The sequence below is a fragment of the Protomyctophum bolini genome (assembly GCF_963924005.1).
Source record: "Protomyctophum bolini genome assembly, chromosome: 12".
In the NCBI taxonomy this organism is placed as follows: Eukaryota; Metazoa; Chordata; class Actinopteri; order Myctophiformes; family Myctophidae; genus Protomyctophum; species Protomyctophum bolini.
The window spans coordinates 22,883,847-22,898,592 of NC_137873.1; the positions used below are offsets into that span (position 1 = coordinate 22,883,847).

At 45.5% G+C, this 14,746-nt stretch overlaps 1 protein-coding gene across 6 annotated transcripts in view; it reads left to right on the forward strand.

The window, feature by feature from the left end:
* Positions 1-14,746, forward strand: part of ptprfb (protein tyrosine phosphatase receptor type Fb) — a 194,967-nt gene that overhangs the window by 107,463 nt on the left and 72,758 nt on the right. For all 6 annotated transcript variants that reach the window (XM_080777291.1, XM_080777295.1, XM_080777294.1 and 3 more), the window contains 2 exons: positions 5,377-5,487; positions 14,302-14,571. In XM_080777291.1, coding sequence (XP_080633417.1) covers positions 5,377-5,487; positions 14,302-14,571 — 381 coding nt within the window. The remainder of the gene's footprint in view (positions 1-5,376; positions 5,488-14,301; positions 14,572-14,746) is intronic.

The following is a 14,746-nucleotide window of genomic DNA, read 5'->3' on the forward strand; positions in this document are numbered from 1 at the left end:
TTTTCTCTGTTTGATATCAATGAAAAAGCGCTAGGACGTGTACTGTACACGCATCATCGCAATCAGTCGGTTGGAACTAAAATATTGTCTGTATACATACTTTCATGAATCCACTTGCTGACCGGCTGTCGGTATTGAGCAATTTGTTTTATAGGGGTTTATGTGTGACCCTACCATTAACATCCCATATAAACATGTCAAAAATTTCCTTATGCTTTTAATAGCATGTGACATGTCAAACTAGGGGGTTTTCATGATTCTGAATACTTTCCAAGCATTAGTTTTGTACAAAAACACTCCTTTGCACAAAAACACTCCTCCATAGGCGTCATCACAAATGTAACCCACCTCATTGTTAACCCACCTGAAAATGTTACTGAACAAACACTCTAGCAATGATTACTATCAGAATATAGAGCTTCAACTCTCAAAAAACATCACTTAAGTTACACCACCTTTAATGGCAAAGGAAACTTATTTTTGTCTCTCATGAGCTTGTTTTGTAGACTGACTTTTCTAAATGAGATTCCAGGGCTGAATAACCTCACAAAGGGACACAGGGATGTGGGGAATTAATTAACCCCCCACATTTTTATTTTTTTTAGTGTCATAGTAGCAACAGAAGGATTAATTTGTGACCTGCGGATCCAAAAAGAATCATTTTCCTGCCCTTTACAACAAATGAGCCTTAAGCCTCACTAAAACATTTAATGAGGCCACATTCAGTCTGGCCTACGGTGCATTAGCCAAGATCCAGCCTCGCAGAGAGAAAAATCAAATCGATGAGGCGCTGTCTGTTCACCAGACGACTTGATAAATAAACAGTCCAAGCCTGACCCGGATCAGGTGGAAAAAGTGTGAGTTTGAAGGATTAGTGGCTTTTGACCGTGGCCAAATCTCATCACTCTTTGCTAAATGTACTTCATTTAGAGCGTTAGGCCAAGGATCAAACACCCCCCCCCACCCCTCCTCCCCCCCAACCGCCCTAGCTCCGTGATTAAAGATGGAAGCCCGTCAGGTAGCTAGCTGCCCACTGCATGGTGAATGTAGGTCACTGGAGTGAGTTCAGATCCCCCAGATTCTGTACAGGGGAAGATTTGAAAGACATCCTAATCTAAAGTAGCACCTTTACTGCATTTCTTTTGTATGCGTATGTACAGTAGGCTAATCCACCGTGTCAATTTGGACTGCAGTAACTTTATTGTTTAGGTGTTAGAAGTGTTTGACGATAAGTGTGTACATGAAACAATGCACATTTGCTTTCAGCACAGATCTTTCAATTAGCCTTTCTCTGGCATGTGAAAAGTGCTTATACGTAACACCCTCTCAGCTCAACTTTTCCTCTTATCTCTCACCCTGTCTTTTACAACAGCTGCCATATCTGGCTTTGCATAACTGCCTATGATCTGAAATGAGTCCAATATCTGTTCTTATTGCAAACCCCCTCCCTAACTCTCTCTCTCACACACATACACACACTCGCACACACACACACACACACACACACACACACACACGCACGCGCGCGCGCGCATGCGTACATGCACACGCACGCACGCCACACATTTTGCTTCCATGCTTTTAACAGCAGATGTAGTCATGCAGCCCAGCCTCATCTCCTCTTGGTGTCTAAACCCCTCGTTGCATAACATGCTCGCCAACACACCTGTTTTAACATTTCTTGCTAACCCACTGTTGAAGTTCTATTCTCCCTCCATTCAGACTGTTCTGTATGATTATAGACAATAGCCTTTTTTGAAGTGAATTATCTTTAACTTTGACTTGAGTGCTTTTATTGTACTACATCATTCTGTTTAACCTCTCTGGCTTTAATTAATTTCTTCTCTCCGTCATTTGTCTCATTTTAGTAATTCATCTCGATACGAAAAGAGAGAGGAAGCCATTTCAGTGACGGAAAAAGATGAAATATTCTTAAGTTGTGCATTATTTGATCATTGCAGCAAAGCCAGTACAAAGCCAGTACAAACAGACAGTGTTGCTGTACATACGGCCTTAAATTAAATTACACAACCATAGCAATGTGGTCTGAACTAATTGTTCAGATATTGCCTGAGGAAAGAAACAACATTTTATGACCTGCAGATAAAGCCAAAATCTGTGTTGGTTGGTACTTGCTTTATTGTGTTTAACTTAAGCAGATGCAATATAAATTGGGCAAAGAAAATGTTTTCATTCATTTCTTTGCCGTGTCGAAGTAGCTTCCACTCTCCCGCTGTTTAGTATTTTTGTGCCTCTGGCCTGTTGGATTGGAAACATTATTTATTTGCTGGAATGTGGAATGCTAACTAATCTCTCCCACCCTGTTTGCACTGAAATTACCCCCACCTACTAGGCGGTACGCCAATTAGAGGTAAGGATGATGTATAAAGTGTGTCGGAAAAATACAGTATCACGTCCATTCCCAGTCACATCAAAGTCAGCCCGTCTTCATCCCAACTTCAGTGCCACCTCACCAAGTTCATTTACTGTTTGCCCCTGAACCCGACACCACCTTCCACTTCCTCCTCGTCAGTCCACACAGTGTCCTTCAGCCTCTATGTTCTGTCTGCCCTGTGTCTACCCCCCCAACAAACAAACAAACAAACAATCACCAACGCTAGGAGAGTGGAGGTAGATGCCGGAGAAGGCAGTCTAAGGTGTTAACACTGAATGAGTCTCTGCAGGATTTATAATTGGCCCCGGTTAAGAATGAGCTTCTGAATTACCCCCATCCTCTCCCCATCTAAACAAACCCATACATCTGCACACCACTGGCACATTGTCTAGGCCCAAAGGTTTTTTCTCTTTCAGTGGAAAGGAGGTGGTGGCTGTTGCTTTTTAAACTAAAGGCCAGCGTTGCCACAAGAGGCTCTGCTTACCTTCCAGTCTTGAAAATTGAAATGGCCCAATTTGCATATAGAGCCTCTGCTGCCTCGTCCTCTGGCATGGGAAGAGGAAGTCTAGCCAAAATTGTTAAGGTGGAATCTTCGACCTCTTGTAATGGAAATCATTCTTTCTCCCCCGAGTACCAGCACAATATCACCGCAGCGGCATTGAGGTAAATAGGGGAACGCCTGGTGCAAGCTGAGTTTATCGGATGCTTCTGTGCACTCCTAACCTGTCTCTGGCTGTCTTTATGTCAATGCATGGTTCCTGGTTCACTAAACATTCTACCATTTCTGTCACATTTGTTTTTTTAAATGCAATGCCCCCTCTACATACTGTGCATTTAGACATGCAGCCAATATGCAGCTAATATAACTTAAACCCTATATATAACCTTTTTGACTGGAGTCCCCCAGATGTCTATACTTGGCACCCTCCTTTTTTTCTTCTACCAAATATATTTGCTGGAAATAGCCAATCTCTAAGCTCAGAACACATTACAATGCGCGGTGATCTTGTAGATCTGCTATTTTTGCAGAACGTTTTCCCCAGAATAGGGATCCTAAGTGTGGTTAAAGAACCTGGATGCTTGGGGTCCTGTAACCACCGCCCTGACCACTGTAGAAGACAAGCAACGATCTGGACGTATGTCTTTTCTCCTTTCAAGAGAGTCTCAGATTGAAAGAGTGGTGGCGTTGGCATTAGTATGCAGGTGAGCGCCAGGGTTGAATCAGACGGAGGTGTGCGAGCCGCACAGAGCTAAAACCCCTGAAGGATGTGAAGTGGTATTATCTGATGTCACGGCCGGCCCTCCCCCACATTTTTCCAGGCCGGCCACGTTGCTGCAGGTCTCGTCCCGGGTATTTTTCAGTTGGTGGTAGAAACTTGTTTGTTGCATTCATCTCATACTTCCATGATATATACAGAATGTACCCCTGACATCATTGTACACCAGAATCTGTTTTGTCATTTTTCAAAATGCATGGTGTCTAGCCCGCCTTTATCGCTAGCGCCATGGGGTTTTGGAGAGGTGATAACCGTTATCACTTTGTTTGTGACGTCCAAAATGTACACAAGTAGTATTTTTTTGAAATGTATACTTTTTTGGGTTATGGGATTCAGGTAAGTTTGTTATTTGTGTATTTTCTATTATTCTTCTCCCTTTGAAATTTCCTTGGGCTTTTGAAGTCAATACGTGAGCCGCAGATGAACAATGTCACAGCTTTCTTGTCACTCATTCTCCAATTGAATAGCAGCAGTTGGTTCATCTGAGGCTGAGCTATGTAACGCTAACAAACCATAGGAGCCGTATCCTTGGCTTTCTCACTTTCTTAGGAAACAATGCTCTCAGCCTTGCAGATCATGGCTGCAGATACTCTGTACTGTTAATTCTAATACAAGCCATTTGGCACGAGCACTTTACCCCCAAGCCACCCCACGCCCACCCCGGAGGGCCTTGGTGAGAAATGGTCAAATAGTCAGTAAATGGAAGAACGGATCGATCCCACCACTTAATGTGTACTTAAAAACAGGTTGGGGGGAGGGGCAGATACACTCGTGGTTGTTTTTCTGCAAAATGTCGGGCCTTTTCTGAAGCAATGGCAGCAGTTAATTTGCAGCGCCAGTCACACCACCCCACATCTCATCTCGCTCACACATCACACTATATCTTAGCAACGATGCCCGCACTCTCAAAGCAGACCCAATTCAAAAACTCAACGGATTCGATCCGATCAGCACCCTCTCTCTCTCGCTCTGTCCCGAAGCCCGTGATTCCGCATAATGTCCCATTTATTTGCTGCAGCTGCATAACGCCGTAGACCACGGTGGCACGGCCGTAAGCAAAGTACCCGCGCTGCATGATCAGTGCTGCATAATGCACAGAGCGTGGCGCGGCCGTAACGACAGCAGGCGTGGCGTGATCAGACTGTGGCACCGCTGGAACCAAAGCAGCAGCCTCTTTTACATCTCGCCTCCGTCAGTACTACTACCGTGGCCATTGTTATTCAGTAGCTTATGTGTTTACTCTAACCTCGCCTGGTCAAGCACCACCCAAGCCCCCCCCCCCCCCCCCCCCCCCCATCACGGCAAAATGTTTTTTTGTTGTGTCAGTTGTTTTCAGGAGAAGAAAGCATAAATAGGCCCATGATAGTTATGACATCGTATTAGGTTGATTAATTGACCCTAAGTCACACCACGCCTGACACAAGTGTCTCGCCAGCTTTTTCGTTGTTGTTTCTTTTTTGTCCCTTGACACACCGAGGCAAATACTGTATGTTGATTTGTGGATTGGATAAACTTGCCAAATCAGCATCCTCAGTGGTCGGTCCCTTGACGTCCCCCCTCCCCTCACCAACATTTAATCATGCACAAAATGTAGTCTCGGCGGCTACGTGGTTTACTGTGAGTCACTGAAGAGTTGTGTTGTGTGGTCTAAGCCAGTGTTCCACAACATTCCATGGCAACTAAATGTGTTCATCCCTCACACAGGAGCTCTCCAGATTGAGAACAGCGAAGAGTCAGACCAGGGGAAGTATGAGTGTGTCGCCATGAACAGCGCCGGGACCCGTTACTCAGCTCCTGCCAATCTTTATGTCCGAGGTAAGGTCACACACCTATCCTAAATGCTGTCCTAAATGTGGTGCCATCAAACCAATGTACAGAAATGTCTCTTTATTGCTCTCTCACTGTTGTCCTCCGTCCGATCAACTCATCCCTCATTTCTGGTTCCTTGTCTCTCTCTATCCCTCTGTCTCCCTCTCTATCCCATTATCTGTCTATGTCTCTCACATCCTGTTCCCTCGCCAATCATCCTCCTTCCTCCTACATCATATTCCTTCCATAACGAGCTGAGATAACCCCAGCCTGTGTGTGTGCATGTATGTATGTGTGTGTGTGCGACTGTGCGTGTGTGTGTGTGTCTGTGTGTGTGCGCGTGCGTGCATCTGGCAGTGCCGGCAGGTGCTGAAAGTATAGAAATACAAACAAAACAGCTGCGTTGCGTTTTCTCCATGGGCCTTACCCTCCCCATGGCCAGGACTATCTATGTTCTCTTATCTTATTTTGTGTATTTTCTTGACATTCTTTGACGGTATTGAAAGTCTTCAATCCTTCCTATATGGCTGAGAGACACTGGAACGCAGCACTGGGAGTTTTTCCACAAACTTTGTTTTCGTTCCGCTGTTGCGTGATGCTGGTACGTGGAGATGAGAGTTGGTACGGGGTCAGCCCTGCAGCCAGGTACCAATGAGACTATCTGAAGAACATGAAACAGAATTCATGTGTGAGTTGTTAGTGTGGGCGGAGGTGAAGAGAGAGAAAGTGGCGAGGTGATGGAGAGACACTCAACTATCCCCTCTAACTTTTAAAAAGGCAGAACTTCTTTCTGAGACTGAATGCCAAACCTTGTGCTTCAGAATGCGGAAACACAACTAAATATATCATGCCCACCTTGAACGTCTGACCAACTTCTGACTAGAACATCTCAAATGTACAAGTTTAACAACAGTCGAACAGGTTTCTGACCAGCACTGCAATAACCTCTCAGAATAAACTTGGGTATGTAGCCTGTCTGAAGAGAGGTTAGGGGCTTCTTTGATTTGGTGTGGATCTGAGTTCCACAGAGAGGGGGTGACAACTGAGAAATCCCTGCCAAGGCTGTCAACCCAGGTTTGTTGCTTGGTTCAGGGTATTTCTAGGAACTTGGCATCACTGGACCCGATTGTGGAGGGTTTCGGGGAAGTAATTGATGAGTTCCTTGTAAATGGTTAGTAGCATTATCTAACAGTGCTGCTGTTAAATTGCATTACAATTTACAATTTCGGCATTTAGCACAAATTAGCAGACACTCTTTCCTAATCCAGAGCGTAAAGTAAGTCAGAACAACACATGGTGATACATCAATAAGCAGTCTTACAGTAAGCAAGAACAACAAATGCTAATGCATCATGCAATATGTCAAATACATAGAAATAGTCATCAAGTTAAGCAAGCTAAGCAATTTAGGTGTATAGCAATTTAATTATGCACCTAAATTGCATATTAGCTGCCGCCTGCCGGGAAGGGGCAGGGGCAGAAGATTTGACACGTCTCTCTTTAAATGCCCATGTGCAATTAAACATCAATTGACCAACCCACCAAGGAGAAAAATGCACGAGAACGGCCACCAATGTCCCCGTCCGCAGATTGGTCGTTAATTGTTATATCACTGTAAGATGTTGAGCGCTACTGTGGGTTCCTGGCGACTCAATTGATGTTTTGTAATTAAAGTTTCTGTCCTTTAGTGACTACACACACGTACACGAACAGCGACACAGGATTATATTGGTGTGCAAAGTCTATATTCTGTAGCTTAGATTTGCTGGATCTGCTGCTTGCCATGCATTTACTGTAAATCAAAGTCCTTTATAACTATACACCATTGAGCCATCTCTCTCTCTCTCTCTCTCTCTCTCTCTCTCTCTGCTGACGTGTGTGTATATATAGCCCCAAGTCTAACATGCTGCTATAAAGAGGAGAGCATAGTTAAACAAATGGAAACACCTGACAATCAATTAACCCTGGCACTGCTCCCTTGAGTCACTCCCAGTATCTCTATACCCACAGCACAGCCCAAATCACACCCCCTTACTATACGGTCACCCAGACAACCAACCAACAATCAATAAAACCACAGCCTATCCATTGAAGAGATTCTCACTCTGTGCTATAGCGTAAAAAACAAAACAACAGCGCCGATACCTCCGAGTCACCATTGCTATGAGTGTGGAGTGTGGACAGTAAACGCCGCACTGTCTGCTAGGTTTACAACGCCTAAACAAGGAGAGACAAGCCAAACAACAAAGACGGGGAAGAGATCTGAAGCCGTAAAAACCTGTGTCTATTAATCAGCGTGTGTGTGTCTGTCACAGGTGCAGACAGTGGGGGTTTCTTTTTCTCCTCAAAGGTAATTACAGTTGTAGCGTGGCGTGGCGCCAGCCTCAGCCCTGCAGGCCTAGCGAGAGTCTGTAACACCGCCCAGGAGCTATCACCCGTTGGCCCCTGGCAACCAACTTTCCGCCAGCCTCGCTCACTGTGCCAAGGAAGAGATAGAAAACAATCCAAGCGTAACCTTTTAAAAGTGCACTTGTCTGGAATGGGGGAACAAATGCTCACACCGAGTATCCACTCTCCGCCTGTGTCCCCCGCCACCTGAAATGAGAGCCAGACCTTGGACGTTTAAGACATCGCACTGATGAGAAACCCTATGGCATGTCATGTTCATTTAATTTTCCTGCCTATAGTGAGATTAGGCGAGGTAATGTGATGTCTACTCTATTCTCGTGTTCAGTTTAATGTATTTCCAAACTTGTATTACTTTGTTTAGGAAGTTAGTTTACAGGCGTCCTTTACAATATATACTGTACCCTCATATAACAAAACACAACATATACATACAGACAATCATCAGCTGATGAGGACAGACAGCAAGTCAACAATGCTACGATAAGGTTTTGGAGAAAAGTTCACTGAAAAGAAAATCCGTTTTCGATTCCCTTTCATGCCATTGATTTGTCAGAGTAAAGATCCTTACGCACCGGGGGGGAGGGGGGGGGGAACTCATTTGTCTGGGGGGAAAAATAATAATAATACATACTTTTCCCTCTGAAATGAGATAGATTTTCAACCACGAATAGAAACATCAACCGGTATGAATCAGGCATAAACTATATGAATAGTTTGATATAATAATTCATAATTCATTTCCAGATGTTTTATTTGGCACACCCCTGGTGTGTAAACGTTTTAATGGTGAACGGAGATGAGAGTGGGACGACATTTTTAATTAGGGAGACAGACAGGAATTTGCTGTAGAGTCCCACTTTTAACAATACAGTGCCAGAAACAATAAACGATGGTAATAACCCTAATGTTTCTATTGCTTTCATGCCAATCCCAGCGCACAGCTGTGTATTTTGCCAAACTGTTTTGCACTCATGTAAGAAAAACACCATGTCGGCCTGGGCCATGGCTCAATGGTCCAGGCACCTTGGCTGGTAATCCAGCCTGGCAGTGTGTCTTCCCCCCATCTCTCTCCCCATTTCCTGTCTGTCCCTCCATAAAAGATATAAAATAAAGGCGAAAGCCACACAAAAAAAACAACACCATGTACCTTTTCTTCAATTCTCGCTGTCGATGACTCGATGCATATAAACACCATAGCATTGGAAGAAAATATTGGACACGATATTGCACACAGGAGACACACACACACACACACACACACACACACACACACACACACACACACACGCCTCTGACAGGCCAGAATCTAATATGCTTGTTACAGCCTGTGTTCTGTGTCCACGTTTCAGGTTTTTTCACACCAGCCAACATTACCTGATCCAATTCCCTGTCTGCGGCTGCACAAACACGCCACACACACACACACACACACACGCGCACCGCTGCCGCTGCCACCACCCTTGTCTTGACATTTTAAAGCCACCGGAGAATGATGTCCTCATATTTCTGTGTGGGAGGGTAGAGAGAGAGCGCGAGAGGAGAGAAGAGAGTGTGGTCACGAATAGTTTTTCCCTTCCTATCTTTATATCTATAAAGTGCGTGTGCGTGTGTGCGTGTGTGTGTGTGTCTCTGTGAGTGTTGCGCGGGTCTGTCTTTCGGTGACCCTCCTCTTCCGAAGGAGAGCAGTGTCGACGTGGAAGGAATCACAACTGTCCCTGTGATTGTGCGTCAGCCCTCATTTCTCAGCCTCTTATCCTGCGATGAGAGCAGTGTCAGCTGCCGTCGCTCCACGCTCCTTCATATTCATGTGAAGTGTCAATAAAACCACTGAGAAAAGTGCTGAATCTCAGTAACATTGTGCTGCTCTGCATACATTCTGTACGACAGTAAAATAATGTTAATTTATCTCTTCGTGTTTTCAAGATCAGAGTTAAATTAACACTAAGCGTGTGTGTGTGTGTGTGTGTGTGTGTGTGTGTGTGTGTGTGTGTGTGTGTGTGTGTGTGTGTGTGTGTGTGTGTGTGTGTGTGTGTGTGTGTGTGTGTGTGTGTGTGTGTGTGTGTGTGTGTGTGTGTGTGTGTGTGTGTGTGTGTGTGTGTGTGTGTGTGTGTGCGCGTGTGTATGCACACATGTATCTTCATGTCACTTGTCATTAACTTCCTACCACTGTGTGTGTCTACTGTATGGGTGCAATGTTCTGTTTCACTCTGTCCCCTCTTCTTATTGTCTTCCTCTCCATTTTGCAATCGCTCTCATTAACATCGCTCATCTCCATCAAATCACTCCATCCTCAAAACAGATCCACGGGAAGGTTGGTCATTTTCACTTCTTAACCCCACTCCCTTTCAGTGCCCAATGTAAAAGAAGGTGAAGCAGCTTCTGGTGAAGCCACTGCCGTTCCTCCCGCTAAAATGATGTTTATTTAAAAAAATACCCCACCCTGGCCCAATCTTGTCTGACATGCATGCTTGCATGCCATGGATCCCTGTAGTGCATGCAAACCACTCCCTTAAATACAGCCTTGCTTTCTCGCCACACTCAACAGAAACCAGGGTTTTTGTGATTATCACTGTGGTTTTGGTTACCTTGTATGCATACATTTTTACAGCCTCTCTCATACTGTCATAGTCACTGTCAGTCACTGCACCCATTGAAAAAACAAATAAACATCTCCTCTCTCGCCCACAATACTTATATCTTCCTTTGTGCAAACACTATCCTCCACAGATGAGAGCCCTGCAATGGATTACTCAGGTATTCAGGTGGCAACAGGATTTGTCAGGTATTTAGGCAGCAACAAACCCGACTCTCCCTGTCAGGGGACACAGATATCAGAACTGACAAAGCTGTTCACAGGGGATTACGTCTGTTTTAGCACCACAGGCATCCTCTAAGTGGAGACTGAAGGATGCGATAGGCTCCCGTTGGCCTATCTTGAGGCGAGACATCTATCCCCCACCCTCCCGCACCTGCTCTGTCCCCTATCCCCTATATTCATACAGGCTACACTGCAGAAGGATTCAGAATGTCAATAATGTGACTTTGGGTGACATTTAGAGCAATTCATTGTTGCAGAATATGGGATACTTTACTCTCCCCATGGGCATGAAAAAGTGGCACCCACTCTAGCAAAATTGTTGATAGTGGTGACACAAATTGTGACAAATTGTGAACTATATGAATTATGATATTCTTAAAGGTTAATGGGTCATTAAATGTAATGGGTCAGTAAAGTAAGACGGACTATGCCTTCTATAGAAATAATTTAGAAACGGGTAAAGATGAAGACAAATAGAAAATGTCCTACCAAATTGATTCACAGAAACTCCTTTCAGTGTAGGGCATGGCAGTAGGTGTAGGATGAGTTGACCCTAAAGAAGACGTGGCTGACAGCCTCTGAACCATCATGGTAGGCCATGCCAGGAAGCCAGAGAGAAACGCCCGCTGACTCCGTGCCAGGTCTGCTCTGAGATATTGATTGAGTGAACAGGTTCTGCTATCCTTGGGGGACTTTGTCAAGGCAGTTAAATTTATAGGTATCCAGCAAGAAGGCAGGCAGGCAGGCAAGCGGAGCGGAGACAGGCCTTATTTTGTGGTTTTGATAGAGTCCCGGCGCCCTGTCTCACCGAACCACCTCTCAACAGGAGAGAGGCTTCAAGCTGGAGTCGGGGGTTGGGGTGAATCGATAACAATTACCTGCCCTCTAGTCATTTTGTTCCACAGCACCTCTCCAAACTTAACCGCACGCCATGAATTATTCACAACATTAAGTGTTCGATATACACAGGCCCCCCATTGATGGGCTGCTCTTAGTACTGTTTAGTCTTTGAAATCATGACAGAGAAAGAGATACACTCAGCCCTAATGTTTTTACATTAGGCTCCACCCCTTATCAGCCCCACTCCTCAATGTTTGGTGACTAAAGAGCTGCTTTTCCAGGGCATTGTTGTTGGAGCGGACACACAGGTGGTCCTATAGGCTCTGCATGAGCACAATTACACCGCTTATTTTTGTCTGCTTCAAACGCTCCTATAAAAGTGCTCTGTAGAAAGTCTGCTGAGCATTAATCACACTGATAATCAGATGTACAGTCATTTATCAGGGAAAATTACCAGTTGCTCCTTCCTGTACGCTTTCTTCCCGTCCAATGTGCTCCAACTTGTCAGCCGTTCCGTTACGTACCTGCCCTCTAACCCTCGTGCATGTTGCTCCTGCTCCAGAATGTCACCTTGTAACTACATTGTATGTGTCCGTGTGCGTGTGGTCATCGCATGTTATATGGAGGCCAGTCAGCCCTGTGCCCGTGAACCTTTGTGAGCTAGATGCCACGGCCGCTGTAATCCTCATTGGAGTCTTCTCCAGGCCCATTTTATGTCTGCTGCTTCACCTTGACTACACAGCAGCACCAGCATACACATGTCACTGCTATAAAGAACTGACACAACGCTGCCTTGAACCACACATCCTCACTCCTCACTAGATTACATTAGATCGAGATCTTCTCACTACAACACCTTTGTGACAAGGCCCGTGTAATTTGAAATAGTTGCGACGGATTTAATTCATGTGGGATGATAATAAATCCTGCGTAGCTAAATTACATGTGCGAGAGCAAATTGAACAGAAGCGGTTAGGGATTGCAGCTATGCAGAGCTCTCCTCGCCTGTTCCAATGTGGTGTCATGTTCCACATCCATCGATCACGCCGCCCTCTTTGTTTCTGAAACGTGATGGGATGCTGCCGATCATTGGGCGAAGCCCACAGGATTCTTCTTCAATTTACAAAGCATCAGGGAGACCGGCATGCGTGCACCTTTAGCGTTTGGGGGGGAATTCACACGAGTGTGAACCAGGTTCCCCCTCTCTAATTATGGTGCGGTCCAGAAAGCCGTTTCCTTTCCCTGACTGGAATCTCAAAAGGTGCTTTTGTGTTTTTCCATTTCGCCACATAATGAGGGGAATAACAAGCATGGCTGTAACGACGTTCCGGTTCAAATTAGAAAGGGAGGTAGGGTAGCGGGAAGTGGGGGGGGGGGGGGTGTCACATTTGAAAATCCATTTCCATGGGGGCCAGTGCAAAAGAGCAATTACAGTCTGGACGCTTTTTTCCCCCTCTCGGAGCGAGGAGCTGAGACCTTGTATGTAGTGCATTAGGAGAAATATCCCATATACTGTAGATTCTGTTGGGGGACTTCCAGGCCGTTATGTTTTAAATATGTATTGACCGAGTGATTGCCGGAATACTATAGTAATAATAATGTATATAATGAGAGCGTTCTCTGATGTGCTCTGTCCTCTGTGAGGGAGATGTTATGAAGAAGTCAGGAGTGGCACTTTGCCGTGCTTTCAGCTCACAACACGCTGTGATAATGTTGAGCGTGTCATGAATTCCACCACATTGACAGTGACGGATGTTGACACAGTGCTGTCAAGTGAGGGTTGTTGAACAGAGTTCCTTTTAAAAAGTTACCCAATTTTTGTAAACACAACTTTTTAAGTAAAACATTATAATATATATATATATATATATATATATAAGCAAGCATATGTAAATGCTGCGTCTCTGTTTATCCAGGCCAGCTTTTCAGTATCACGTCGAGCCTCTGCATCGTTGCTTGCCTATTCCCTAGCGACGTCAGCAGGCCCTCCGCGTCTCCATGGGAACCCTTTTTTAATGTCAGCCTATCTGCATATCAGAGCCTCACAAAGACAGTGGGGGACGAGGGGGAGTGAAAAAGACAGGCCTGAGCAGAAGGAACCAGAAAGTGGGAGGGGGGGTGGACAAACAATGGCATCTCTGCAGGGCCTCTCAATGATGCAAGTCGCACCACCATTCACTGACACTGACAAAAGAGGACCAGATATAGTCACTCTGGAAAAAAAGGGCTATGTCTTGAATGTATTCCCTTTTTTGCGCTGTAAAAGAATAATGTGCACCACCCACTCCTTCCCCAAGTTTCTTGTGAATTTTCATTCTGTGACAGCCCACATAATTCTATTTTGCATGCCTGAGCATTACGGACAATAGTGGTCAGCCCCTACCATTGCCCACCGTGCCAATGCCCAGTTTATATCCCTCATTATGTGTAGCCCCTGACACTGCCATTGCCTCTCACATGACGTATGGAGTTGGAGTTTCACTGGGAGGACTTAACGCATGTGGAGGAACACACGACTCCTCTCGGTTTTTCACCCTGTACAACCTGTAGGAGTTGCTAAGCAGCAGAGATCGCTGTCCCCACCCGGCTCCCCACCCACAAACGGGGCCAACAGGAACTTTACCCTTGTGTCACCCGGACACTCTTAGCCTTTGGGGGCTAGGGCAGAAAACGTTATGATGTCATTATAAAAACAGCCAAGGTTGACTTTTTGCTTTCTTGTTTGTCTTCTCCCTCTTCCTCTCCAACTTCAGTGCGCCGGGTCCCGCCCAGGTTCTCCATCCCACCAACCAATCACGAGGTGATGCCCGGCGGCAGCGTCAATTTGACGTGTGTGGCCGTGGGCTCTCCCATGCCCTACGTCAAGTGGATGATGGGTGAGGTGGAGCTCACCAAGGAAGAGGAGATGCCTGTGGGCCGCAACGTGCTGGAGGTCACCAATATCCGCCTGTCTGCCAACTACACCTGCGTGGCCATGTCCTCGCTGGGCATGATCGAGGCCACAGCCCAGGTCACTGTCAAAGGTAAGAGCTTAAAGCCCGACTTCTGCGTCTGAGTGATTGAATACTGTTTTTACAGTTTGTAAAAGGTACAGGGGTACAGTTATACAATAATGCTAAAAGTATAACAGGGCTTGTTTCCAGGTGATCTATGTGAACCATGGTATTTTTAGCAATGCCTTTTTTGCAGTAAACGAGC